The sequence below is a fragment of the Indicator indicator genome, chromosome 6 (assembly GCF_027791375.1).
Source record: "Indicator indicator isolate 239-I01 chromosome 6, UM_Iind_1.1, whole genome shotgun sequence".
NCBI lineage: Eukaryota > Metazoa > Chordata > Aves > Piciformes > Indicatoridae > Indicator > Indicator indicator.
The window spans coordinates 41,730,795-41,757,054 of record NC_072015.1 but is presented as its reverse complement, the minus strand read 5'-3'; the positions used below and the strand labels follow the sequence as shown (position 1 = coordinate 41,757,054).

At 38.9% G+C, this 26,260-nt stretch overlaps 1 protein-coding gene across 2 annotated transcripts in view; it reads left to right on the top strand.

Moving 5' to 3' along the window:
- Positions 1-26,260, top strand: part of FHOD3 (formin homology 2 domain containing 3) — a 398,084-nt gene that overhangs the window by 254,229 nt on the left and 117,595 nt on the right. For both annotated transcript variants that reach the window (XM_054381537.1, XM_054381535.1), the window contains exons 7-10: positions 12,461-12,572; positions 17,886-17,980; positions 20,917-21,060; positions 23,354-23,592. In XM_054381537.1, coding sequence (XP_054237512.1) covers positions 12,461-12,572; positions 17,886-17,980; positions 20,917-21,060; positions 23,354-23,592 — 590 coding nt within the window. The remainder of the gene's footprint in view (positions 1-12,460; positions 12,573-17,885; positions 17,981-20,916; positions 21,061-23,353; positions 23,593-26,260) is intronic.

Sequence of the window (26,260 nt, the reverse complement as noted above, 5' to 3'; positions counted from 1 at the left end):
TCAGAGAAAGGAGGTAGCCTGAGATGTAGGAATTACATTAGCAGCTTGAACACTGAGCTTTCTCTCTCTTACAAAATAGTTATCACAGTGATATGGGAGTACAGCCTACCATAATAACATCCTATGATCTTGCCACTCTCCAGCAGAGGTAGCATACCTGCTAGCATTTAAAGTAACCAACATTTTAAATATCTCCATCTCTGTCCTCTCTCAGTGAAGGAGGGAGTTAGAATGATGTGAAATTGCTAGGGCCATGTAATCAAGCAGTGATTTAGCTGATACACAGTGACTTGTACCCCCATAAATCAGGTTTCTAAATGGTGGCTGCTTGAAAGGTTCTGTTACTTCCTTCAGAAACCCACCACATGTGAAGCTAGGAATTTTTCTGGGCTTATTTACTTTTTTTTTTTTTTTTTTCAGCATGGAGTCCTGCAGAGTTAGAAAAAAACATCTAGACTGTAGTGATGTATGAACTGGATTTGAGGATAGATACCTTTTCCAGACTTGGGAAAACTGAGACAAATAGGTGATTGCTGGAGAAATGTGATTGCTTCTGTTATATTTAGATGTTTCTCAGAGGCACCTTCATTCATTAACTTTATTTGGCAAGTTTTCAAAAAGTAAATAATGGGGTCTGTTTTGCAGTCAATTGCTGCTTCTAACTGCCTTTCTGTGTCTGATAACATGCAGAGCAGATAAAAATCTCCAGTCTACAGGTACCATGAAATGCTAGTACTCTTACTGTTCCAGTAATAAGTGGATTATACACATCTGTGCCTCCTTTCTCTACTTTTACTTTGTTAGTTACTCTTTCAAGAGGAGTTTGTGGTCAGTTTGTTCCATGGGTTTATGTGTGATATTTGTTCTTTCAACATTTTTTTTATTTCAGTAGTTTTAATCACTATCATGTTGCTTTTTAGAGTGCCTAAAAAGATAACCTGTTAACAACTATTTGCTTAAGATAGGTATTGCAATATATAATACAGTTTGGATTCTTTGTTAGCACTCTATCTTCAACCAGTTACATAGATTGGTTGATTTGGGGTTTTTGTCCTACTGAAATGTTGTCTATGAGATTGTGCAGTGTCAGGAAAGGACTGCCAACCATAGAATTAAACTTCAGAAGTTTTCAGGCAAAATTATTTAAATCCAGTCATACTTCTGGTATTTGAATACTTTTTTTAATGGAACTGTTGAAGAAAACAACTTTAACGTTAATAATTACAAAGTCATTGTCCACTGTACTTGCAGACCTCAATAGTTTTTTTGTCTAGGGCTCTGGAACTCAACCTTGATATTATTTAAACAGGACACCTCCAAGGCCACTATCTCTAGCAGTTTTTTCATGAGCAGTGGAACTACTGAAGAAATTTTTAGCTTTGCTCTCCTCCTTCCTTGCCTTTATCTTTCCCATCCCACACGCTTTTGCTACACTGAGTTATGTCATGTGTCCTCTGCCTCTCTTTGGTACAACTGGCAGCCTGCCTTGTGGCTGATGGAAGGACTAATGAGGACTAATTTTCTAGCTGTTTCCCTTTCAAAATAGCTGAAAACTTCCTTTTCTCTTAGGAGAATGATGACTTGGGGTCTTTTTTTAATGAAGTCTGTCAAATTACTGTCAAATATGACTAAATTCTTTGGGCACATCCCATAGCTATGAGGAATAGTTACTCTACAAGTGGGCAGTGGAAGGATAGCATAACCATCTAAAGAAATAAGGGTGAAAATGGAGTATTCCTCATGATTTTTGTGTTGGAGTGGGCTTAATTTTGTAAGGAGGCTCTAAGAGAAGGTATGGTTTCCTTATCTCCTTGTTTTCCTCTGGTTTTCACCAAAATTCAGCAGAGCCACACATTTTACTGATGATGACTTTCACAGGTACAGACAGGGTCATCTCTGAGCTTCACCCGAGCTGTTCTGTTCATAGGGCAGGAGGAAAAGTCACTTGAAGATGCTGAAGTTTTGAGATGTGCTTTATACACAGTTCCCATATCAAACATACTGCAGGTCTGAAGCTTGTGAGGCACTCCGCCTTGATGTCATGAAAAAGTTCTTTTTTAAGGGTTTGACTATGATCAGAAGTGGGTCTCAGAAGAAAGTGATTTGGCCTGGAAAATTGATGTGGAGCAAGTGGACTTCCTTCTATATAGGTTCTACTCTCTCTCATGGAAATAATACAGTAGTGATTTAATCTTAAATCTGAAGCCTGCATTTGGAATGTAAAATATTTCTGAAAAAACACATTATTCAAATATTTACTTGAAGACTTAAAGAAAAAGGAAATAAGATGTAATTTTACATCCATTTGCCTTTTAAGTTCACAGTGCTTCAGCTTTCCCATATGTAAAATGTGATGAATTGCAGCATGCTTCATAGAACCGTTGCATGACTTGATGAATTGTAAATGTCTTTCAGAGCCTTAAATGCTTTCTGTGAGGCAACTAACACGTCAGTAACTTGTCTTAGTAACAGGTTATCTAATCCCTTTTCTCTTTAAAATTGATTGCCTTTGGTCTGGCATAGAGCAATGCTGTGTTACATTAGATACCTTCAGAAACCAAGATGTCACTCAGCTGCGTAATGAAAGCTAAATTAGCATGATATGGAGGAGATTTTGGAGAAGGGAGTGAAGATAAAATCCTGTCTGCAATTAAGTTCATGAAAACTCTTTTCCTCTATTAGTTTTTTTTGGAGCACAGCTAAACAAATATCAACTTGTCCCAGCCCAAGGAAAAGAAGTTGGTGGAAGTGCGATTCTCCCAAGCCTTTGCTGTTAGCAGAAGTTCAGCCCAATGACCGTCTGTTCAAAGCTGTTCATTAGACAAGGCTTCAAGACAGTTCAAGGCTAACATCATGCATCAATATAGAAGGCTGATGGAAAGGCTTCCATCATTATAAGAAGGGGGGGAAAAAAGTGCTAAATAACCTTAATCATCCTATGTAGGCATACACCCATCCTTTTTGTATTGATTTTAGTTTGCAAATTTGTCTGTTGTGTGGAATTCTAATTCCCTATGGCTTCATATCTTTTTTGCTTATTATCTACTTATCTTACTGTTACCAAACCATGAAATATCACTGTTGCATCTGTTGCTGAATGGATCATCAGGGTACTGTTCAAGAGAGACAACATTTTTTTTTTTCATTCATTCAGCTCATCAGAAATGTACATTTTATTTAATAGATTTATGGCTAATTCTTAAAGACTACTCTTGTTTAAATAGTGGGACATATATCCTTTAACTGCTTTGACTGTAACCTGTAGACCTTAGGGTCATTCATTTACAGGAACTTCTAAAAAACTGCCAAGTCAGGTGGTATGCTTCCAGATGCTGAGTTGCATTAGAATGACATTCCACACATCATAGTTTGTTCAGGATTGGTTTTGTTTTGTTGGAGTTTTGTTTGTTTGTTTGTTGAGTTTGGGGGGGGGGGGGTTGTTTTGGTTTGTTTTGGTTTGTTTTTATAAGGCTAGTTTAGTGTGTGCCCAGCCAAGGCTGTATTTTGTAGTGAAAGGAACAGACTTTACTAGACAATCTCACTTTATGATCTGTAACATGAAAATAATAGAAAACCCTTGCTATATATAAACAATTCAATGTGCATGTGAGTAGAAGAAAAATGAAGAAAAAGGATCAAAAGCTGTTTGATGGTAAAATGCACACTAGCATGAGTTTTAGCAGAAATTGCTCCTTGTATTACTGTATTTTCTCTCAAGCTGTATTTTACACCTTATCTACAATAATAGAATCACAATCTTTGCCCAGACACAAAAGGTGGGCTTGGACGTATTGATGATGTTCATTTGGCTGGAGTCCTAGAAGATACCAGCATTTGGGAAGTGTTAATAAAAGCAGTAACAGGTTGAATGTAATGAAACTGCACAGTCTGAAGAGAGAAATAAAAGAAAATGTTAGTGTGAATCTTTAGAAATGAAGCATAATTCCTGTTCTGGACACAGGCTGATGGCAAATATCCAGTGAAATATTTTTGGTTTATGTTTTGCAATGGAAAAAGCTAAAAATTTAATTGAAACCAAACCTTTTTATTTCAGCAGTTTCTGAAAGAACAGAAGATAAAGGCATTCATAATTGGGGACTACCTAATAGATTTATAGTTGGGGCTGTGGCATACTGAGGCATGGACCCTGGTGGCATCTTTGAAGGAGCGGCTGGATGCTGTGGCTGGCTGAGAGCCAAGGGCAGGATCCACTTTACTGTGATAATCCCTCACCTCTACAGCACAGAGCAAGCGTAGTTCTAGCAGTCCTTTTCCATTCAGCAAAACTAAACTTATATGAACAGTCATTGGCTGAGCAATTCAGAACTTCTAACACTGCTGACAAAGACTGAAGAAAGCACCAGATGTCCTTTATCTGTCTGCCTTCTACCCCAAGGCCTCTCCATAATGAGTGTCTATTTCTTTATCAGCAAACTGTGTTACAGGCTCAAAATCTCCAATCTCCACAGGTGCCCTTGACAAAGTGTGATTACAACCTTCTCAAGAGTCACCTGAGCTTAAAGAACTTCCATCCTTTCATGCCCTATAGTCTCCAGGTCTTGTCCTGTCCTCCTTTCTGGATGAATAATTATATGGGATTTTCACACAATTGACAGTTCTCTTGGGAGAAACTGAGGGAATTGGTTTGGTTGTAGAGGCAGAAGACAAGACTGCTTTCACTTCGTGTTTTGTCTTGTTGAACTGTGAATAGTTTTCCATTCATCTTGTTATAGAACAAAGAAAAACATCATTTAAAAATATTTCATGGGATGAGAAAGACACTTCTCCACCTCACAGGAAGAATTCCCTTGACATTCCAAAAGGAGGAGAGGGCAATGACCAAAACCCTATGTAGCATCTCCTTTCTCATTCCAGGCTCTGAAGCATTTAGCTTTTAAGCAAAGTCTGTATGACATGATCATTGCTGCATGAGAAATGAAGGTACCTCTTTAGTTCATTACAAATGGCTCAATACACAGCTCATTTCCAAGCATATTCTTTTACAGCTCCCATCAGAATTGTTTCTATTTATCTGAGAGCTTCTTTGGCCTGTAATATGATTTCTTTGATTTGTTGTATGAGTTGCCTGTTCTGTGTACAGATTCTTTTCCTCTTTCCCCTCCCCTCTTCAGCATCATGATTGATGATGTAAATTATCATTTCCAGGCACGAGCCTCTTTTTCTTTTTTTTTTATCCCTGTTGACAGTCACTAATCACTACTTGCTCATCCCTGTGTTTTGCGGGTAAGCCATATGAATTTCTTTTTAATAGCCTTCTTTCTCTTCATCTTTCTCTTCTCTTCAGAAATCTCACCACGGATAAATGGCAGATACACACCACATATATGTGCACAGTGTGCAGACCTTATAATCATTACCCAGTACATTTACAAAGTTCCAAGAAACCTCATGCATGCACTCCTCTTTCTGCAATGTCTGGGCCTTCAGACCTGAGCCTGTAAAGCACTTAACAACAGGGTTTTTGCATTATTTAAACACCCCTCTTTGAAGATTTGAGCTAAAATGGCTGGATTTTAAAATGCAGACTGGCATTATTTTAATATACCCCAACTAATAAAAACCTCAGTGCTTAAAACAGAGAGATAGCTTCTCACACATTCTTACTGGTTCTAGTGGTACACTAGTAGGAACATTGATTGTTTAATAGTTATAGCCCTAAATTATATAGAATGCCCATGTGTACACAATATTCAGTATGTAGCATGAAGTTATTCACATACTTTGTGCATACTGTTGCTTCCCATGTATCTCAGCTTTCTGATACCTCTAGGGCATACCTTGTGACTTGGGCAGTTGTTGCCTGTCTTGGTCAGGAAGTTGGGAAGGAGACTTGGTTCTTTTTAGAACATACCTGTGAGTGAAATTAAGGCACAAACAAGGCCAAATATCAAAGTGAGGCTATTAAAGAATAAACTAAACAAAACAGAGGAAGGGAGAAAAAGGAGAGAGAGGGGGAGGGAAAATGGAGAAAGAAAGAGAGAGCAGGAGACATATTACCACCCCAAGGCACTCTTCTGTCTTTGGCCAGGAGGAAGGGGGAGGGACACCAAGTTCCTTCAGCTTGTGATGTCTCAGCCAGAGGAGCAGAGAGGTCCGAGAGTCCCGCTGAGTTCATTGTGGTCCGTGGTGTTTTTCCTCTCTGAGCAGGCTCCAGTGTGTGGTGTTTTCAGTGAAATTCTTCTCTCCCAGAGCAGGGATAGCTTGGGATTTTTATACAATTCATTTATTGCAGCTCCACCTGGCCCCACACCCCAGTCACGTTATAATGCAGATGTGACTTCCAGGTGCTACTTCCAGGGGGTCTTTCCTGTGTGCTTGCAGGAGTCAGTGCAAGAGTGGCCTCTGCCCCTCTTTGCCTCCCACCTGTTCACCACCCCCACCCTGGGGCAGTAGTGGTCATACCTGGCAAGCCACCAGGATGTCTTTGTTGCACATTCCAGGGGGTCTTTTCACCACACCCCCTTGAGCAGCTACTGTATCTTATCTTTGTTGAGACACTCCTCAGTTCTTGATGTGTAATCATCACCTCCCAGGTGATTTGCACGTGCAGAGAAAGCCTATCTCATTGCCCTAGCACATATGAACTCTTCCCTGCATTGTTCCAGATATCAGCCTCCTTCTGCTTTGTACACATCCTGGTTTATGTGTAAATACCTTAATATCTGTGCTATGCTAATGGTTGTGTAGCCCTTTAAGCTTTTCCCGGAGCTTAAAAGCCCAAGGGAACAGATTTAGGTTGTCTCCCCTCTCCTCTTTCCTGGTAGGGAAAGAAATGTTAGGAGGGAAAAAAGAGAGAGGTAAAACAACAAAAGAACAATCTTGTATTGATTTGGAAGTAAAAAGGTAGTTTAACCAAAAAAAAAAAAAAAAAAAGAAAAAAAAAAGAAATACAAAGCCAGATGCAGCTGGCAAAGGATTCTCTGAATGGAAGATGGATTCTCTTTGGATGCAGTCCCCTTAGATGTCTGGGAGAAAGAGAGGCAGGAAGTTGCCCCTCTTAAATGGGGTTGTGGACAGGAAGTGGAAGTGGAATAAACTCTGATCTGGGGGCCCCCCTCCTCCTATGAGGGGACCAGGTCTCCCTGCCCACCTGGGGTCAGGTTTCCAGCCCACCTGGGGCTAGGTTTTCCAACCTACCCCTCCGGGACTGGGTTTAACCCAGCATAGGGTGCCAGCATAAAATTATCCATTTGTCCTTCCTCACCATCATCTGCTTTCAGCATTAGATTTCTGATTTCAATCTGATTTAAAGATGAAATATTTCTCAGAGAACAAGGGCAGGTGTGTTTCTTGAATTTTTTTGATCTTCCAGGAAAAGAAAGCAAAGGAAGAAACTAGCACAGTTCTTGAAACTGCCACAGAATACAGGCACCTTATGCCAGAGTATTAGTAAGAGAAAATTGGTTTGTGCAGTTGTTAGAGGTGATCCTTCCTTCATGCAGAACAGACAGCTCTGTCCATATCCAGTAATGCTGAAGTTAAAGCACAACCTATTCTGAATAAGAGAACATGAATTTGAACAAAGATTAGCAGCGTGCCTGTGTGTGAAAGGGCAGACATATCCATGTCGGGGTTGTTGGGAGTGTAGCCACCAAGATGAAGGAAGTGCCTCTCCTCATTTGGCACTGGTAAGACTGCATTGGGAGTTCAGAGGTCCTGTTTTGGGCTCCTAAGTACAAGATAGATGTTTACTGCTGGAGTGAGTCCAGGAAGAGTTTGCCATTGGTCAGGCATTGGAATAGGTTACCTTACCCAGGAAGGTCATGGTGTCACCATCCCTGGAGGTGTTCAAGAAACATGTGGCCATGGCACTTTGGGACCACGACCATGGTAGGATTAGGTCAATGGTTGGACTCAGTGATCTTAGAGGTCTTTGCCAGCCAAAAGGATTCTATGATAGGTGAGGAACAGGGAACTGGGTTTGCTCACCTTACATGAGAAGGAAAGTGGTATTTTGTCCATTCCAACTTAAATCATTCTAAGATCCTCTCAGGCTTGATACTTGTTTCATTTTCCTCACTTCCTACAAAGGAAAATAATATATTATTATGTTATACATTCTAATATGTTATTATATATCTCTTATATATTTATTATACTAAATATTTAGCTTATATATATATATATACACCATATTATGTGTCTTATTAAATATAAATAAAAATATGTATATTAAAATAATCTTCCATTCCAGGAAATTTTTTCTTCCTCTTGCAAACAGGAGTTCATTTTATCTCTTTGTGAAATATGAAACTAAGCCATGTTGCAGGTGCTGGAAGGGTACCAGCATGTTGTAACCACAGCACTAGATTTGAGTTGGGGGGCATCCTTTCACCCCACAAGAATGAAGGGTTTCATCTTTGCCATGCACCTATCACCAGTGGGGTGGGCACTGGTTACACTACATGGGATGGGTGCTACTTGCACTACATGGGATGGGATGGGCACTGGTTGCACCACATGTTTTGTTAGCTGCAGCTCTGCCTGGCTGTGTTATATTGACAGCAAGAGTACCTGGTCTACGAGGCCATGTCTGTGCTTGATTAGTCCTTGAAGGATCTGGCTGTAGTAATTTTTTAGCTAAAAGCCACTTTCTTTAAATTTGAGTAGGGTAAATTCTAAGCAACTACGTCACCCTGAACGAAATATTAAGTTTTTCTTCAATTTTCTTTTCATGTTCTTCTTTAAAAGGAAAGACAGCTTCTATATTTTTAAATATGAATTCTGTACATATTGCTTTGATCTTGTAAGTCAATGAACTCTCTGACAACATTCCTTGTAAAGGCTAAAGCCTTTTCTGGCAAGTGATTAACAACAGGGACAAGCCCCTTCATGAGACAAGAGTTTTACAGCCTTCTGTGTGGTCTCTTTGGCTGGATCCGTAACACATTTCTGATTGTCTAAATATAAAGAGACAAAAAGGAAAGTGACTGCCAAATTCCACTGTGTAATATAAAGCGAGTCAGAGGGAAAAGGTTTATAATTTTTTTTCCTTTTACATTGCTGACTACATCTTATCTTTAGCCAGACAATGCTAACATCATTTCTCTCTGCAAATTGGCTCACGTGTGACACAAAAATACAATTCATTTTCTTTTCTACCTTAATAAGAGTTGTCATACTTCAGTGTCTTGACAATTAGTCAAGCTAGTGGGTTTGTGTGTTGCCTCAATGAGTCGTCTTTTTTAACTAAGCAGCAATATTTACAATGGAAATTTCTAATTAATTGCAGCAACTACTTGCAAAGTGATGATACTGGAAGTTTTTTTGACGTCTTAAGTCTATTCCTTTTATCACTCTTCTGACATCAAGTCCAATTTGAAGTAATAGTGTGATTGCCCTATGGCTTTTAACACAACTATGACTGTGAAGTTGATTCAGAAAGCAGTTGTGCCTGTCTTCAGTACTAAGTGAGAGCCTAGTAAATCCCAGAAACAGCCTTAAAGGCTTTCATGAAGTTTTTAACAGTCGAGTGGTGATTCACCTACTTGTGAATGAAATATGACAATTTTCCATTGCTCCCATTGCTCTGTCATCTGAGTACATCATGAGAAATGAAATGGTACCAGTTGCTGGCAAAATCTCCCACAGCATCACAAATGGAAGCGAGAAACACAGTGAATTGCTCTTCTTTTTTCCTGTTATGCATTCTCCCAGTTTTGAGATTTACAGTTACTTTATTTGCAATGTAGCTGTCTAGTTTTTTAATAACTAAAAAGGCAGGCCATGCAAGGAGATTTTATGATTCACTCACAGTGCTACAATGATCTCCCACTTTGACAGTCATCGTATTAATCACAAATGGAAACCTTCTAAGTAGCTCTGGTATTTGGAAAGTTGTGAAACAGTCATTCCTCTTTCTCTTGAAACATCCAACACTTCACATGTTGTCAGCAGCAAGCATAAATTGCTCACAGGCACATCAGGCTCACAAGTCGTCATGAAAGTATCGTTTAACAGGCAGGACATCATACTGGAAACCACACCACAATTTAGGTGTGTCTTGTCAGCAAGTATTCCTGAAGTAGACCTTTCAGAGGCTTCTTGGTGCCATGGTAGATAGAGTTGATCTTAGTGTGAGCATGTCAGGCTCTGGACTGTTCATGTGTCATGAAGGGGCTCTGGCTGACTGAGGACTTCACTTTCCAAGGGTAGTGCAGCTGCTCAGTGATTACCTGCTTCTGCCAAGAAGCACTGGTAAAGCAGTATTAAAGAAGCGTGTGCAAAGTCTGTGTGGTTCAAAGGTAGGTAGTAAGTTCCCAGTGCAGGTATTTTGCAGCTTAGTCTAGGACTGCAGTATTTTGGTTTTGTACTTGTCCAAGTTGTTCAAAGCAGCATGCTTGCTTTAAAATGTCCATAGGGGTCTGAAATGCCATTTTCTGTTGAGCAGTGAATAGTGTGTTTTAAATGCAGTTTTTCTCTAAGCTAATGGCTATGCTGACTACCCGCAGAAATCTGCTATGATATATACCTTCACCTATGGACACCTCCACTTCCCAGGGCTGACTGATTTATTTTGTGAGTTGGATAAGCCATGAAAATCTGCCGATTGCAGAACTGAACTTAAAATTTCCTTCTACTAGCTAAATGGCAAGCAAAACATGGCTTTTCTAATCTCCTTTGCTCTGGTATTGCTTCTGGATGGTATCTATTCCTTGCACTGCCATCTGTTAGCTAGCAAAGCACAGGAGACTGACACCTGCAGACAGCACCTGAATAATCAGCTGGCCTGAGCCTTGGTCTGCGGTGGGCTGCCCTGAGGCTTCATGGGATTCAACATTCTGTGATCCTGTGGTTTGCAACCTAGCAGATACACTGTGTTCCTTATTGCTGCAGCTGCCATGGCCAGCTGGCAAACATATAGTGCAAAGCCATTGCAGAAGGTCCTGCTCTCTGGAAGGACGAAAGATATGCAAAACCAGACATAAGACAAGGGTGTCCTGCACTGAATGCTGTAAAATAGAGTACCATGGAGTACTTATGAGTAAATGCATCTGTTGTCACCATATGCACAAGCCATGGGGTTTTAACAACCAGTAGAAGTAATACCCAGGATTATTTTTCTAGGTAGAAATGAAAGTTACAAAACAAGTGGAGACTAGTTGAAAATTCTTTCAGTATATCTGTTAGATACTTGAACTTTGTTGCTAAAAAAAATGCCATTGCAGAGCAGAAACAGCTTGATACCATCCTGACAAACAAACACCTAGATGTCCAGTGCAGTTGTGGGGTGGTGATTTCTTGGTGTTTCATCAGAATTAAATTTCCTTTGATCTAACTACACCATTTGTCTATGATGTATCACTGCAGCAGTACAACTGCAAATTAGACTAAGTAAGTATCTCAAGCAATCATGTCAGGCTAGTCACTGGGATTTCTTGGATGTCAGCCCTAAAAGTAATTGATCTGATGATAATCAAGTCTGCAAGAGTCTAAGTTCAACAGAAGATTATATATTGCTGGTAGTAACGTTGCAGTGCATTAACTGCAACTGAGCACAGGTAGGTAAAACTTGAGAATCTGGGGAAATACTTGGGGTCACACTAAACTCTCTGTTTATAGCAGCAATCTGCATTTTAGCTCAATACGTTGAAGGAAAAACTGGTACATCTCTGCGAGTGGCAATGTGAATGCTGTAGTCTGCAACTGCCTGTTGCTCTTACAGCCTTTATTATAGACTATAAACACAGTCACTGTGCAATTTGAGTGCATCTATGAAATGATTGTGACTCTTTCCTTAGGAAAGTTAAAAAATAAGGGAATGGGAATGAGATAATAATAACAGAATCTCTCTCTCTCTCTGTATTTTATGTGTATATATATATATATATACATATATATATATATGTATGTCTCCCTGAAGCAGTTAGTAATATAGTACAATGGGTTTTTTTTTTCCTTTCTCTCTGAGTGAGATACTGTAATGCCCAGGCAGTTATGTTTCAAAGTACCTGTGAACTTAATATGAAGAGAGAAAGACAGAGGTTTTTCTCTATGTGAATGCATCTTAAAGCAGATTTAAAAATCTGTCAGTAGCAAAGGAGAAATGACCACATTACAGAGGAAATAGATGTTGTGTTGAGAGATAGATCCATTCTTAGTTCAGTATGTTCTGTGTACATCAAGCTTTGGATATGAATGTTCGGAATATGCATAGATGCCTGTGTCCCAGGGAAGTTCAACCTTTTATTACACATGGCAACATTAAGCTTTCAACTGGACTCGCTGACTATTGAGATTTCCCTGGGAGAGCACTATCTGGTGAAGGAAATTATCAGCTAACTGGTTACCTTTAATTTTTTCAATTCTGACACAGCTTAATCTCTTCACATGGTGTTACCACATCTGGATTACTGTGCTTGTGTCTTGCCCTGCATCAGTTAGCACGTTTGGAAGAGCTGTGGTTTGCTGAATGACAAGTCACACTCTTTCATTCCAGTTCCGCCTGGTGGTAAAGACAGCCCTGAAGCTGCTGCTGGTGTTTGTGGAATATACAGAATCCAATGCACTGCTTTTAATCCGGGCAGTTTCTACTGTTGATAAAAAGAGAGGTAAGTTGCCTTGCTTGGGGGTGCTAAACTCCCAGCACTGCTGAAATCAGAGTGGCATTTCATCACTGATTTCAGTGATTCTAGAGTTGTTGTGATGCCTGCTTTGTGCAACATAGCCTTGTTTAAAAGCGTATTTTAAGTATTCATACAATTTAAGATTGTTTTGAGAATGAATTGTATTGGGAAAGTGAAGAGTGAAAAGCAAAGGAACTTGACTACCTCTCTCACCATTGCTCCTTCCCTTCACCCATGTGCAAGGTAAGCCCTATTGCATCTTCTGTCTGGGAGGCACCTTCAGGCTAGGCTCTTTCCCCTTCCTTCTGAGAAGCAGCAGTCTGATTTAGAAGAGAAAATTATATCTAATCAGGGTAATCCCTTTGAAGAGAAAGATGAAGTCAGTAATAATACAGGCTTTATAGTAGAACCAAATCTGTCTGTTGTTCCTTTCAAATAAAGCCCTTGAGCAGATAATATCTATGAAATCTGTCACCCTTCAGGCTCATGAAAAATATTTGGATATGTATATTACACTTTTTGCAAATAAATAGAGCAAAAATTATTCTGTCTTGTTTTTCACACAAAGCCATTGCTAAGCTCCTAGGGCATTCTCTCTTGATGCAAAGCATTCCTTTGACTCAAGGAGAGTTTTTGAGGTTGGGAGAGCCATTGTTGTGGTCTCAAACACATGGAGGCTAAAAGGAAGATCCTGTCTCTGGAGCAACTGCCTCCATGCTGAACTTGTTTGAGCAACTTGATATTGCTGAAACATATCAAGTGAAACAAAAAAATGTTGAGTAATGGGGAGAAAAACGATTCCAGAAACAGGAAAAACTAGACAGATTTTCCTTTCATCTGTCAGAATGAGCACATTGAAGAGACCAAAAAATCCCATATTGTGTCTTATGGCAGGGGAGCAGGCAATTCAAAAACAGTGTAACACTTTCAGTGGTGGACTCTTCAGACTGACTTTGTACTGAATTAAAACAAATCCTACAATGGCATAAGCAGAAATGTAATTACAATATTCATGTAATTGTAAGCAGAATGATTTATTTTTTACAGTCATAGTATTTCCTCAGCTGTCTGAACTCAATGGCATTATCAGCACGTTCAAATTTCCATCTGTTCATGTGAAAGTAAATCTCATTAAAGTCAAAGGAGAAAGAAAGGAGAACCCTAAACACCCTACTTGCCATGTATTCTCTTCTGTTTCTGTAGAACTGCCTTAGGGAAACATTTACATGACTCAAAGTAACAAAACAACTGCATATGGAAACAAGGTGATGCATGTAGTTCAATGGGTATGGGAGGAGCCTGTGGAGAGGGGTTTATTGAAATTCTCATACCTGTGGCTTGGCAGATTGTCTCATAAAATTTTGCAAATAACTTGGCCCCAAATATCCAGTTTCCCTTTCTTTTTTCCTTATTATTAAGCAGTTGCACTTAGCCAACTTTCCCTTGGTTTATATGTCATTCCTTTTTTAGGTCATCAGTGTAATAGCCCTTCACCTTTATATGTGGATGTGCTTTTTTAAAAAAAATTATATTGTTAAATTAGTGGCTTATAACTGAAGAGTACTTGCCTCTAATTACTGATTTATTTGGAAATAAGTATGGAGGAAGAAAAAGCAACATGCCTTTTCTTGAAATACTGTCATAAATCTTGCAGGTCTATAATTAAGTTTAGAACTGCTTTGAAAAAAGGTCTGATGTTTCACGTACATACAAGGTGACGAGCTATGACATTATTCCTCAGCATGGCTACCACACATGCTTAACATAAAGAACCCCATATTGATTCAGCCTGCTTTCAAAGACATCCCATCTGTGGTTTCTATGTGACAATACATCCACATAAAAAGTGAAGTACAGAGATCCACAGAAGTGCTTGCTTAACTCTCAGGTACCAGCAGACCACAAGTGCATGAACTTCATCATATTTATACTTCCATCTAACTCCTCCTTTCCACTGCTTGCTCTTGTTTCAGAGCTCCAGAGTAATTTGACTCTTCAGATTAAGTATAGCACTGTGTGGGCTCTGAAAGTGATATCTGGGGCTGCTTTATCACAAGCATTTCTTAGGACAGAGATTAAAGTCTTGTGACTCACCTGGACGCTGTTACATATGGTTACTGGATAAAGTTTTTGCTACCTGACTTGTTATGTTATTAGTAAACGGCCTGCATTGTTAGTTCTCCACTGCTCCTGCCCTTTGGTGCATAGTTAGATATCCACTAGATTAATGCTGTGCTTGGGGTCTGATGAAAGGCTGTATGGTCACTCATGTTTAAAGAGCCAGGAGCACAAGATGCTGAGCTCTTTCCAAAAGTGTTTCTACCTTTCCATCCTATGGCTACTAGAGCCAGGTTGGTGGTAGTCCTCACACATGATTCTGACTCGATGCGAGGTTTTTCACACTTTACACATACCATGCACATTCTCTGTAGCTGGGATGCCAAGATTTTGTGCGAGACACGAATGACAGCGTTACATTAAATACATAAAAATATTTAAAGGAGAAACTGAGAAAAGACTGAGCCTTAAAACAATGGGCTACATTGTTTAATAAATAGACTGCATTAATTTATTACAGGCTTGATTGTTGCAACCTGATAGATCTCTGCATGTTTATGCACTGCACATGGAATTTCATAGTGCTGGAAGCAGCATCAGAGTTGAAGCTCCATCATCCGCATCAGAGTAGGCCACAGTAATGAGCTATTGCCAGAAAGAAGCCTGTGACAAGCAGTTCTTGGTTTACCCATTAGAAGGCAGGAGAATACACTCACAACTCGACCTCTGCTGGTTTACTTCATTGAGCCTGTTGCATCACTCCCATTAGTTTTGCCACAAATCCTACATTTTGAAGCCATAAACTTATGGCTTCCCAGTCTGCTCCCAAAATAATCACTGGGATGCTACATCATCATTCTTTTGTGTCATCGTTCTTCTATCTCACATCTAGAGAAGACTGGCAGGAAAGTGAACCTTTTTGAGAACTGTCAAGTGTGAATGATTACAGAACTATTTGTAACATACAAATATTAAATGGATTTACTCTTTTTTTTTTTTAACTGGAAATACATATGCATTGCCAAACCTAGATTTGAGATTAGGTTTTTCTAGGATATTTTGTATTCTGACCATTACACATTAGAAGATGGAAGCTTTAGGTTTTAGATCTGCATAATGTATTCATCAAAGGTTCCTTTCCATCTATAAATGGAGAATTTTTAATATTTCTCATAATACAAATAGCCTTCTAAAGGAAAAAGGAAAATATACTATAGCAGACATTGAGTTCAGAAAAGTCAACAATTTTTTTAGGGTGTGATTTTCCGAGGTATCCTTCACAATGTTTTTCTATGCAGCCTATAAGAAGAAGGAGGTTTTTTCACTCTCATTCTATAAAGACAAAAATATTGCCTCGAATTTTTTTTTTTTTTCATGTAGACCAGCCTGTGGTCTCATGTTTAAGTGTTGACTCTCCAGGAATAGCATGTTTGGAAATCCAGTCTCAGGGTATGAATGTGGATGACAGCAGTTACCTGCTCTAGACCTGCCATTGTCCCATGCTGTCCAGATCATAGATTGGAAACTCTATGCTCTCATTATATATAAGCAAGGACTGTTAATCAAAGTATAGTAATGCAGTGAGTTAATGGTGGCAGCCTCCACACCAGAACTGTCTTGCCCCCATGCAGGTAGATGGCCTTACAGCTATTTACATGTTCACTTCTTGGCTGGTCAACTTGAGATTGTAATGAAGAAAATAGCGTCTGCAAAAAAAATGGGGGTTTTGGTACAAATTGGAGTAGCTCTATCAGTCTCATTCATAGTTCTGCCTTCTTTAACTTTAGTTAGGGAATAGAGGAAGAATTTCAAAATTATGGCTAAATTTTGGAAATCACCTAAATTGAGTAGCTTTTGAAAGATGGATGATCTATTACAGGATTGCCTTACTAGTAAGTCTGCCTGATTAACAATTTTTTAGAATTGTATTCTGAAACAGAAGCAGCATAGGTAGAAGAAAATTATATATCATCCTTGCAGGAAAATAGTAAGGTGATCTTGAAAATGTCCTTCTGTGGTAATGGAGAATTATCGAGACATTCAAGTGAAGAATTCAAACACGATGATGCTGTCTTCAAAAAGCAAAGCAACATTTTTCAAATAAGAATGAAACCTGCCTGAAAAACAAAGGATTCTTTCCCTAGAAAGACTTTCAATGAATATACAGTGGCTTAAGTAATTATTTTTCATGGTTTTGTCAACTCTCCTTTTTCTGGATGACCTTCTTATAAGTCAGATTTGCATGGTTTCCCCATTTTGTTTCTCTTTCCTATTTTCTTCCATTTTTATTCTTCACTGGAAATCGCAGGAAGATATTTTTATAGTGAGGATATCACTCCTGCTGTTCATATATCATTTGTGAACTAAATTAATTTGTCCTACCCTTCTTTTGAACATGTACTGCACAAAATGTCTGGTAATCTAGCCAAGAGGTGTCTAGTAGATCTTCATTACAGCTGTGTATTTGAACTAAGATTTAATTAGTCATGCTCATATATACACGTAGGGAGCTGAGAGTGAATCCACCCTCCTTTGGTTTTCCTCAAGAAGGTAAGGAAGCTCGAATCTGTTAGTCAGTAGTAAAGATCAGAGACTGTCTTAAAAAGAAGGGGAGAGAAAACAAGGAGAAATATTGCTGAAAATTGAGATAAATGTATCTGAAAGTTCTGTAAGGAGAATCTTACTAAAATAATTTGAGTAAGAATCACAGCAAAAATCTTTCTCCCTCACTGATCATTTTTGTCCAAGATACACAGCCTGTAGTTTGAGAAAACTGTTTCTTTGTGACATTGTTTTGTTAACAGGACCTGGTGCAGAATAACTCAGCGCTAGCACTGGTAATGTGAGCAATGAGCACACTGAAAGCATACAGATAGGTTTTGTTGATTTCTCTAAACCTGTGTGAACCTAGGATGGGTGGGTTAAAATTTCTTCCACTTGATTTCTAAAAGTTCAGTGTCAAATCAAACTGGGCTAACAAAGCTTCCTTCATCATCAAAGCAGAGGAATTGGTTCCTCTGCTGGAACTGGTTGGGGGAAAGTCCACCTGGCATATTTTAGGTCCCTGCATTAGGATGCACTATAGCTTCCACTGTGCATAATAACTCTCTAATGAAGCAAGTGAGTCTGTAGACAAAGTTGGTTCCTTCTGCTACATACTCCAGCTTGTACTACTTCTTGAATAAATGTTGATGCTTCCGTTTTGATCACTGTCACCAATGGTTTCTGCTTTTCCTTTAGGAGCCAAGCCATGGTCCAACGTCATGGAGATCCTGGAGGAAAAGGATGGCATTGATACTGAGCTACTGGTTTATGCAATGACCTTGGTTAACAAGGTTTGTTTACTTGGTTACCATAACTGGGGTAGAAAACATTAGTACTTTCAGCTGTCTAATGATCTTCTGTGTTGAGCATATATGACAAAATATGTGTCCCAGCGAGTTGCAGGACAAGCTGTCATCAGTAAACAAACTCGGCTTACTTGTGTTGCAGTCAGCCAAAGGCAGCAGCTGGGAGCAGAAGTGCTCTTTTGCTAGATGCTGTGTGTAAACATGTTATGACATGGCTCCTCTCCCAGTGCTGACAATGCACCACAAACCAAAACTCAACTAACCAGCTCAGCACATTATCCAAGGAGAGAAAGAAAGCAAGTGCTGGTTTTCTAGTTTTCTAGTTCAGATCCTTTTAATTTTATTTTTTTTTAACTGCAAGCTAAATATGATTAATTTAACATGTCTGAATGCTAGGCAAGTGTTTCTGTTTTAAAAAGAGGTTACAGTGTTCATATTTTCTGGTGTCCTGGATTGCAAGTAGTAGTTCTGCAGTAAAAATTTTTTTTAAAAAATTTTCCATTTTTTTTGCCATTGTGCTACGAGGAGGGAGAATGTGAAAGGCTTATAAAAGTTAGCTGTTTATTAGTGTAAATTCCTTAAAAATTAGCATCTAGTCCTAAAAAAATCTCAGAGTGACTAAAATGAAAAATCGGTATTTTTAAGGAGCACAGAAGATCAACCTAATACTAGCACATCAAAATCACCATGTATGTTATAACTGTACTCAATAAGGCAGAGCATTATGGAAATTATTAATTATATTCATTTAAAGATCCTGAGATTGTCAGTGGAAGCATTTCTGAAATGCATCACCAGCTTTTTTTTTAATGTTTCTCTGTAGCTACCATTAAGGATGAGGCAACTAGTTTTTACTGTCTTTGTTCCACACCTTGCTGTTTCGTGTACTGCTTCCTGTTTTCAAGATAATTCTTTTCACCATTTGCACAGTTGTAATCTACCTGGTGTTTGACCTACTCAAAAACCTTGTTCTGTGGTGACTATTATTATCCTAGAGTTGATTCATTTACTCTGATTTTTTTTCACTACATTTAAAGCCGTTTTTCTGACATTGTATTTCTTTAAAAACACACAAAAAGAAAGCATCATCTCACAGTCAAAGGAGCAAGTCACTTAGGAAGATCAAGGGATTGAGGAATCCCACAATGCCACACTTATAATTATAATCTGGCTAATGGACAGTTTTATGATGTTTTTTTATGGGATTTTTTGTGAATGTGGAGAAAAGCAGCATGTCACAGTTGTAATTTTTTCCCCCCCACAGAGAATACAAAGGAGGTTTAGATGGTTTCAGCTTCTCTAGGCAAGCAAATGTCAGTATTTTCAGTGCATGCAGAGTCCTCACAAGGGATTTGTCTTAAGGAAGAATACTGCTGTTTCTTTCTCTTTCTCCATGTGTTTACAGACCGCTTTCCTTCCCACTCAAGAGCAGAAAACATGCCTGCCCAGTCATAATATTGCTCCAGTGATTTTATCCTCTGTCTTTTGTTGATTCTTAACCATGTTACCCATGCTGACATTTCATTAACACTCTCTTAATTTGGGCAGATTTAGGCACTGATGAATCTCTCAAATGAGACTGATTGCAATGCAGATACTTCCAGTGATGTATCACACCAGAGTAACTTTTTGTTACCTGCTTTCAATTAGTTCCTATGATCTGTTAGATCTTCTAATTTCTACTTTCTTCATTTTTATTACTGAAGTCTGGATAGATTAAAGCCTTTATATATCCTTTGTGTATATAAAAAAGCCCTAGTCACCAAATGCAGAAAGAAAATTCTGTGTTGAATTTAATTAGCTTCCTATTTAACTGCTATAAAACCTTTTCATCGTTGAGATTCCTCTGAAAAATATGTAGTTAAAACATTATTATTGATTTGCTTTTTAACTGTATTTAATGTTGCATATTTTTCTCATATCATACAATACATAGAAAAAAAAAAGGGAGGGGAACCCTAAAATTAAAACAAACAACAACCAAGAAACCACACACCCCCCCAAAAAAAACCAAAACCACACCCAAATAAAATAATTATATTATATACTGCAAAAGACTACCTTCCCTTTCTCAGTTTTCTGAATTCACCAAAAAAATTGGAAATTACCATGGAAAGAAAACTGCTGTCTCTTGAATATAGAGCAGGTGCCATAGAAAGCCTCAAGCAGTTTATTTTCAGTAGCTGTTGTTACTGACCTTCTTCTACTGTGCAAAAGTTCCTCTCCAGTGTCATTGGAAATAATTTCCCCCATTATCAGGAATTAGTAACTCTTTTAACTCTTAGCACTTCTTCTCTAGCGTTAAGGAGCCGACCTTTCATAACACTTTTCAAGATGAAAGGGAGGAAGGGATGAGAGTCGTCAGCGTGTCTGTAATATAACCCAATGTGTACAGGGAGGTGATGAGCTCTGCTGCAGGTGTGGAAGACAGTAGGCACATGGTGCATGATGTTTCCTGCTCTCTCGACATCACACAGCTGTGCATTGGACTTTTTCTTCTTAATGCTAAACTTGCAAGAAACAGTAGGAAATCATCTTCACTTTTTTTAGCTAAGCCATTTTTTTCTCACTTTGCTTTTATCCCTGTGTTTGATGCTTTAACATTCTCTGTTCTTTAAATCTGTAATTGAATGAAGCCAGAAAGAATCTAGCTGTGTGCTTTGAAGACCCAGATTTTCCATACTCTTGTGTACGAAATAACAACATTCATTTGTTCTGCCAATTACTAATTTTTCTCTGTAGTGCAGAGAGTTGTTTGTTAAAAGCTGTGCCCCTTTTTTTTTTATTTTCTACCATGTCTCTAATCCTACGTTTTGCTGTAATGAAATCATACGGATCTCTATTTGCCAGCCATTTTTAAAAATCTTAGTTTAACTTTTTTCAAAACAAACAGATTTAAATATTTTTCCTTTGATTCTTAGACATTGTCGGGGTTGCCAGATCAGGACTCTTTCTATGACGTGGTGGACTGTCTGGAAGAGCTAGGCATTGAAGCCATTTCGCAGAGACACTTGAACAAGAAAGGAACAGACTTGGACTTAGTTGAGCAGTTTAACATTTATGAGGTAACATAACATGTCCTGTTTTATGCATCTTGCAGCTTGTGCACATTTCAAAGCTGAGAGGAAAAAGGGAATGTAACCTGGGTGAAATTTGATTATTTGTTTTAGAAGAAAAACATCTGGTCACTGGAAGTATTATACTCATTTGTATGTGTGACCTGCTATGGTACATAACAGTGTTTAATGCATATACGTTTCATATTAAAACCGGGGCAAACTCCAAGGCAAACCAGCACATTTACTACCCTCCTCAGAGGCGGTTCTGCCTGCAGTTAAAGCTTTCTCAGACTGCTAATTACACATCCTGAATTAAGTAGAAGTTTTCCACATGCAGAAGTATTCAGCTTATGAAAAAGTTCGACTGAGCTCAGCCTCACAAGTAGCACTTGTTCTGCAGCAAGTCCTTGTTTATGAGTTTGCACTGGGCCAGCTCCTATACAATTTGCAGCAATGGAGTACTGAAGGACTCCATTTTCACCACCTAGGTATAAAATAACTACTTCTGAAGTATTTATATGTAAGAGTAGGATATCAAGTTTCTTAATAATTAGCCTTTTCTTAAATTTTAGGAAGCGTTGGAGTGGAGAGGTTTAAGCTGAAGTTAATGGAATGTAAATGCGAATTCATATTCTAATATGATGACATAAAATGACTTTACCTCCATCTAAGTCTAGCAGTGCATTTGATAGATTTGATTCTCCATTTTTTTCATCAACTCTGCACCCATGCCACTTCACTAACTTGAGCAGAGTTAAGTTTTTTACATATAGCACTTTGCAGGCAGAGTCAGGTCAATATCAGAGCATGATAATGAGAAGGCTTCATGTTCTTCTTTCTTTGTTATCAGAGATATAACCTTATTTATTTATTTATTTATTTATTTATTTAGTATTTTTTATTATTATTAATTATTTATTATTTATTTATTTTATTTAATGATCACCTTTTTAAAAGGTGATCATTGATCTTAAAAGCTTGCTGTGCCTACTGAAATACTTGATTGCAAAATTAGCTGTTAACCTAGCCGGGTCCCAGCTTTCTCTTGGTGACCAGACTAAATTTAGACATGTTTGTACACATTCTTTATTTTTTCCTGCCAATGTTGTTCTTTATATGAGAAGTCTCTTCTTCCCCACTAAAATAGATTTTACACCCTAAACAGTTTTCACAATTCCTTCTGCCTTGTTCTGTTAAAGTAATTTCTGGTTAGAATTGTCAGAATAACAGAACTAATAAAACATATCACCCTTTTCTATACCTCTGCCTATTTGGATGGATCTTTCTCATGTAAAGATTACTTAAATGTTATGCTACATTCCAGGTGAGGTCCACAAGTAACTGTTCTTTCTGACAGTGATATCTCTCCTCATGTACCTTAAGGCAGTACTTGCCATGTCACACAGGCATGTCAACAGGATACTAGGTGTTGCACCCCTGTTTTACTCCTCTGCTATTTTCAGCTGATGAGCTCCCAACCTGTGTCAGAAGTTTCTGTCAAGTGTGTCATTGTGGCCATGCTATTCTCAGCATCATTCTTTTCTGATATTATACATATGTTCCTCTGGACTGATAGAGCTTCTGAACTGGCAGGAAATGCAGATTTTTTCACTGAGGGGCATACAAGAGAGTAATTGTGTTAACATAAAAATTGAGAGACTTAAAGAAGATATGTGGTCTGAGAGGTTTTTTTCTTTAAATCCATTGTGTTACCTGTTCACAGAAATGGTTTTGTTTGTTAGGTTTTTTCCCCTTTGTTTAGTTTGTAGGGAGCTCTCTCAAAATGGAGAAGAATGCAGTTTTAAGAGGAATGCAGTTATTTATACATCTTCCTTTTCTGGGAAGAAACAATGGCACTATTCTAAAATCCTTTGTGAGGTTGCAGATGGTAACTTCCACTTGATCTTTACAAATGTCATGTCTGAAGATGAGCAAGTGTTCTTTCTGTCAACACATGAGAGTTTTTTCTGTTTGTTTCACTAGGGCCAAGACTCCGCATAAGTATTTTGGGAGGAAATAAAGCTGCCTTGAAAATAAAGTCCTACACAAGAAAAATCCCAAACTATGAGATAAATGTTGTTACAGGTCCTATAAGTATCCAAGGCATTAATATATAGTTCCAGTATTAGAACTGCAACACTGCACAAACGGATAGACAACAACTTGCAGGGATAGCTATGGTGACGCTAATAGGAGTTAATCATAAGCGAGATCAGTCAGCTTTTAAAGTCTAGATGTGAAGACCTGTGGTACCTAAAGAACCATGTCAGAAGCCTCACTTTCTTCCTTTGTTTTGCAGATGACGCTCAAACATGAGGATGGAGATGAGAGTGCTGACCTCCCTTCCAGTGGATGCAAGGACCGTAGAAGGGCCAGCCTCAGTGCTGGTGAGCGACGGGGGTTAGAGCGCCGGCGGAGCCGAAGACACTCGGTGCAGAACATCAAAAGCACTTCATCTGTCCCTGCGAGTCTGTGCAGTCAGTCCAGCCCTAGCTTCATGCTGGGCCATGGGCAGGCTGCTGAAGATCTCAGTGAGAGGTAAGTGCAGGAATTGGGGAATACTCCTTTCTTTTCCCTTATTACTTCCTGCTTCATTTGTCTGACAGATTTTCTTTACTTCCCTCAGTGGTAGTTTAGCCTGGGCTGGGAACCAGATACCCACCATAGCTGCTCTATCATTCCCCTTCTTAGATGGACAGGGAAGAGGGAAAATACGACGAGAGGCCCACAGTCAAAACAAGAGCAGTTTAATAGGGCAAAAGTGAAAGCAAAGGCCATGCATGAAAGCAAAAGCAAACAAAAATATTACTCATTACCTTAGCAGAAAATGTCCAGCCGCTCCCAAGGAGGCAGAGCTTCAAGATGTGTGGCAGTCACTCCAGAAGACAAACACCATTAACGAATGTCCCCCTGCTTCCTTCTTTCCTTTAGCTTTTATATGTAAGCTGACGTCATATGTATGGAATACCCCTTTGGTCAGTTTGGGTCAGCTGGCCCAGCTGTGTCCCCTCCCAAGATCCTACTCAGCCTACTGTTGTGGGGGAGGGCCAGAATGTTGGAAGAGCACAGCCTTGGTCCTGTAGGAGCACTGCTCAGCAGTAGCCAAAACACTGATGTGTTATCAACACCCTTCCAGCAACCACTACAAAACATATCACTACAAAAGATTCTATGGAAAGAACTAACTCCACATCAGCTAAACACAATGTACCCTCTTTCCACTGAATTGAAAAAGAAAAAAAACATATTTAAAAATTAAGCAAAACAAAAATCAAAATACCACCACCAAAAAGAGATGGATTTGTAAGTGACTTATCTACATAGCTAAGTTCTTTGGCACCATCTGCTCTAAGTAGGGCATTTGATATGGGAACTAATGAAGCTTAATTTCATCCATTGACAGCTTTTATATTCCAATATACCCACATAATAGAAGATTGTAACAAGAGCACACTCACATTAATGCAGAGCTGTTTGTCTTGTATGTGTTAAAGTTCATTATTCCCCCAGCATAAATATTTCCCTTGAGTCTACACTGTAGCAGCAAATATATTAATTGTTTTATAGTTAGTGAAAGAGGGACAGTAATGACTCCTTCAGCAGCAGTCTGCAACACTGGAGCCAGTCAAAGACAGTGTCATTGCCAGTCCCATAACAGTGAGCTTGGACCATGCATACTTAGAAGAAAAGAGAGCTGCAGATTCTCGGCATGTGTGACTACTGAACAAGAGGACTGGAATTAATTTTGCTCAAGACAGATGTCTGATCAGCTCCTGTCTCCTTGGTGTCAGTGGCCTGCAACAAGCACTAGCAGACCTTTAGTTTAAGATATTGTGCATTCCTGACATTTCATCCAAGATGAATCATGCTCTGAAACTGGCTGTTTCTCTCTCTTGACTCTAAAGGGAATGTGGCTGACTAGCCCAGGTGAAGACACAGAAAGTGCAAATAGCTAAAGCTAGACACTGTCATCCAGTGGCTGAAGGTGCACTTTGCAAAACTGAAGCATGCTCCATGAAGAGCATACCTTGTGTTGCTTATAACATTTGGAAAGGTCTTTGGAGGTTTCTGTCGATCAGCAGTAGATGTGAACTTGGAGCCTTAAGATCCTACCTTACATGCAAAGCAGCCTTTCTTCCATAGCAGATTTAGTTGACTGAAGTTTAATGGCTTCAGACATACAAAAATATAAGATTCCAGATAATTTAAAAAGTAGTTATGTGTGCTATAATGGGGTTTTTGGCTTGGTTTGGTGTTTTGGCCTTTTTATGTTTCTTCCATTTGGCAACCCATTAATTCTTGTTTTTTGTCACCTTCTCCCAGCTGGGTCTTTAGTGGACTGGTGGCTGAGAGCTGCCATGGTCTTACAAGCTGATGATAAGGACGACAGTGCATTTGAGCCATGCAGAACAAGAACCAATATATTTTCCTACTATTAATGTTTGCTTGCTAGCTTTATTTGCGGTCTTCATTAACTCTTAATGAAACTGAGATGATATTTAGTTCATCCAGAGAAGGTCTGTCTTCCACTAATGACCTTATTTTGCTTAATAATCCTAGTCTCTCTTAAGCAAGGGGAAAAGATCGCAATTAGTTTTTGAAGTGCTGTATTTTTTGGAAAATAGCCTGCAATGTGGGTTTCAGTCTCTTTGTTCCCTTTACCAATAGGAAGCATGTAACAATATTAATGATAATCTTACTCCTGCTGATATCTAAATATTTTGTGTGATTGCAGATGTTTCTGTCTGGTTTTACAGTGGACAGTGGTTTTACACGGATCCCTCAAGTTCAGAGAAATTGCTTCTGATGGGCATGATAGAGATTGAAGTCACACTCTTGCACTGTACTAAATTTTGGGCAAAATTTATGGTTATTTTTGGACTTCACTACCAAAATCAGTAGAGGGTTCAAATTCTTCCTCAGTGTTCATGTTTCTTTTCTTTCTAACTCCATCAGCTGGTTTGGCAGTTACTTTGCTTTTGTTTACCACATCAAACAGATTGTCCACAGTCATCTGCTTTTTGTCAGCTGATAAGTCTTCTAAAAGGAAAATCCATGGTCCCAGTAAAACAAAAGAAGAAAATATTGGCTAAATTCTCTTCTGTCTCACAATGTTCTATATGCAGAAAAACTGTCTGAAGTCAGTGGAGTTGCTCTGATTTATGCCAGGCTAATTGAGACCAGACTCTGTGTTTTGAGCTGGGAA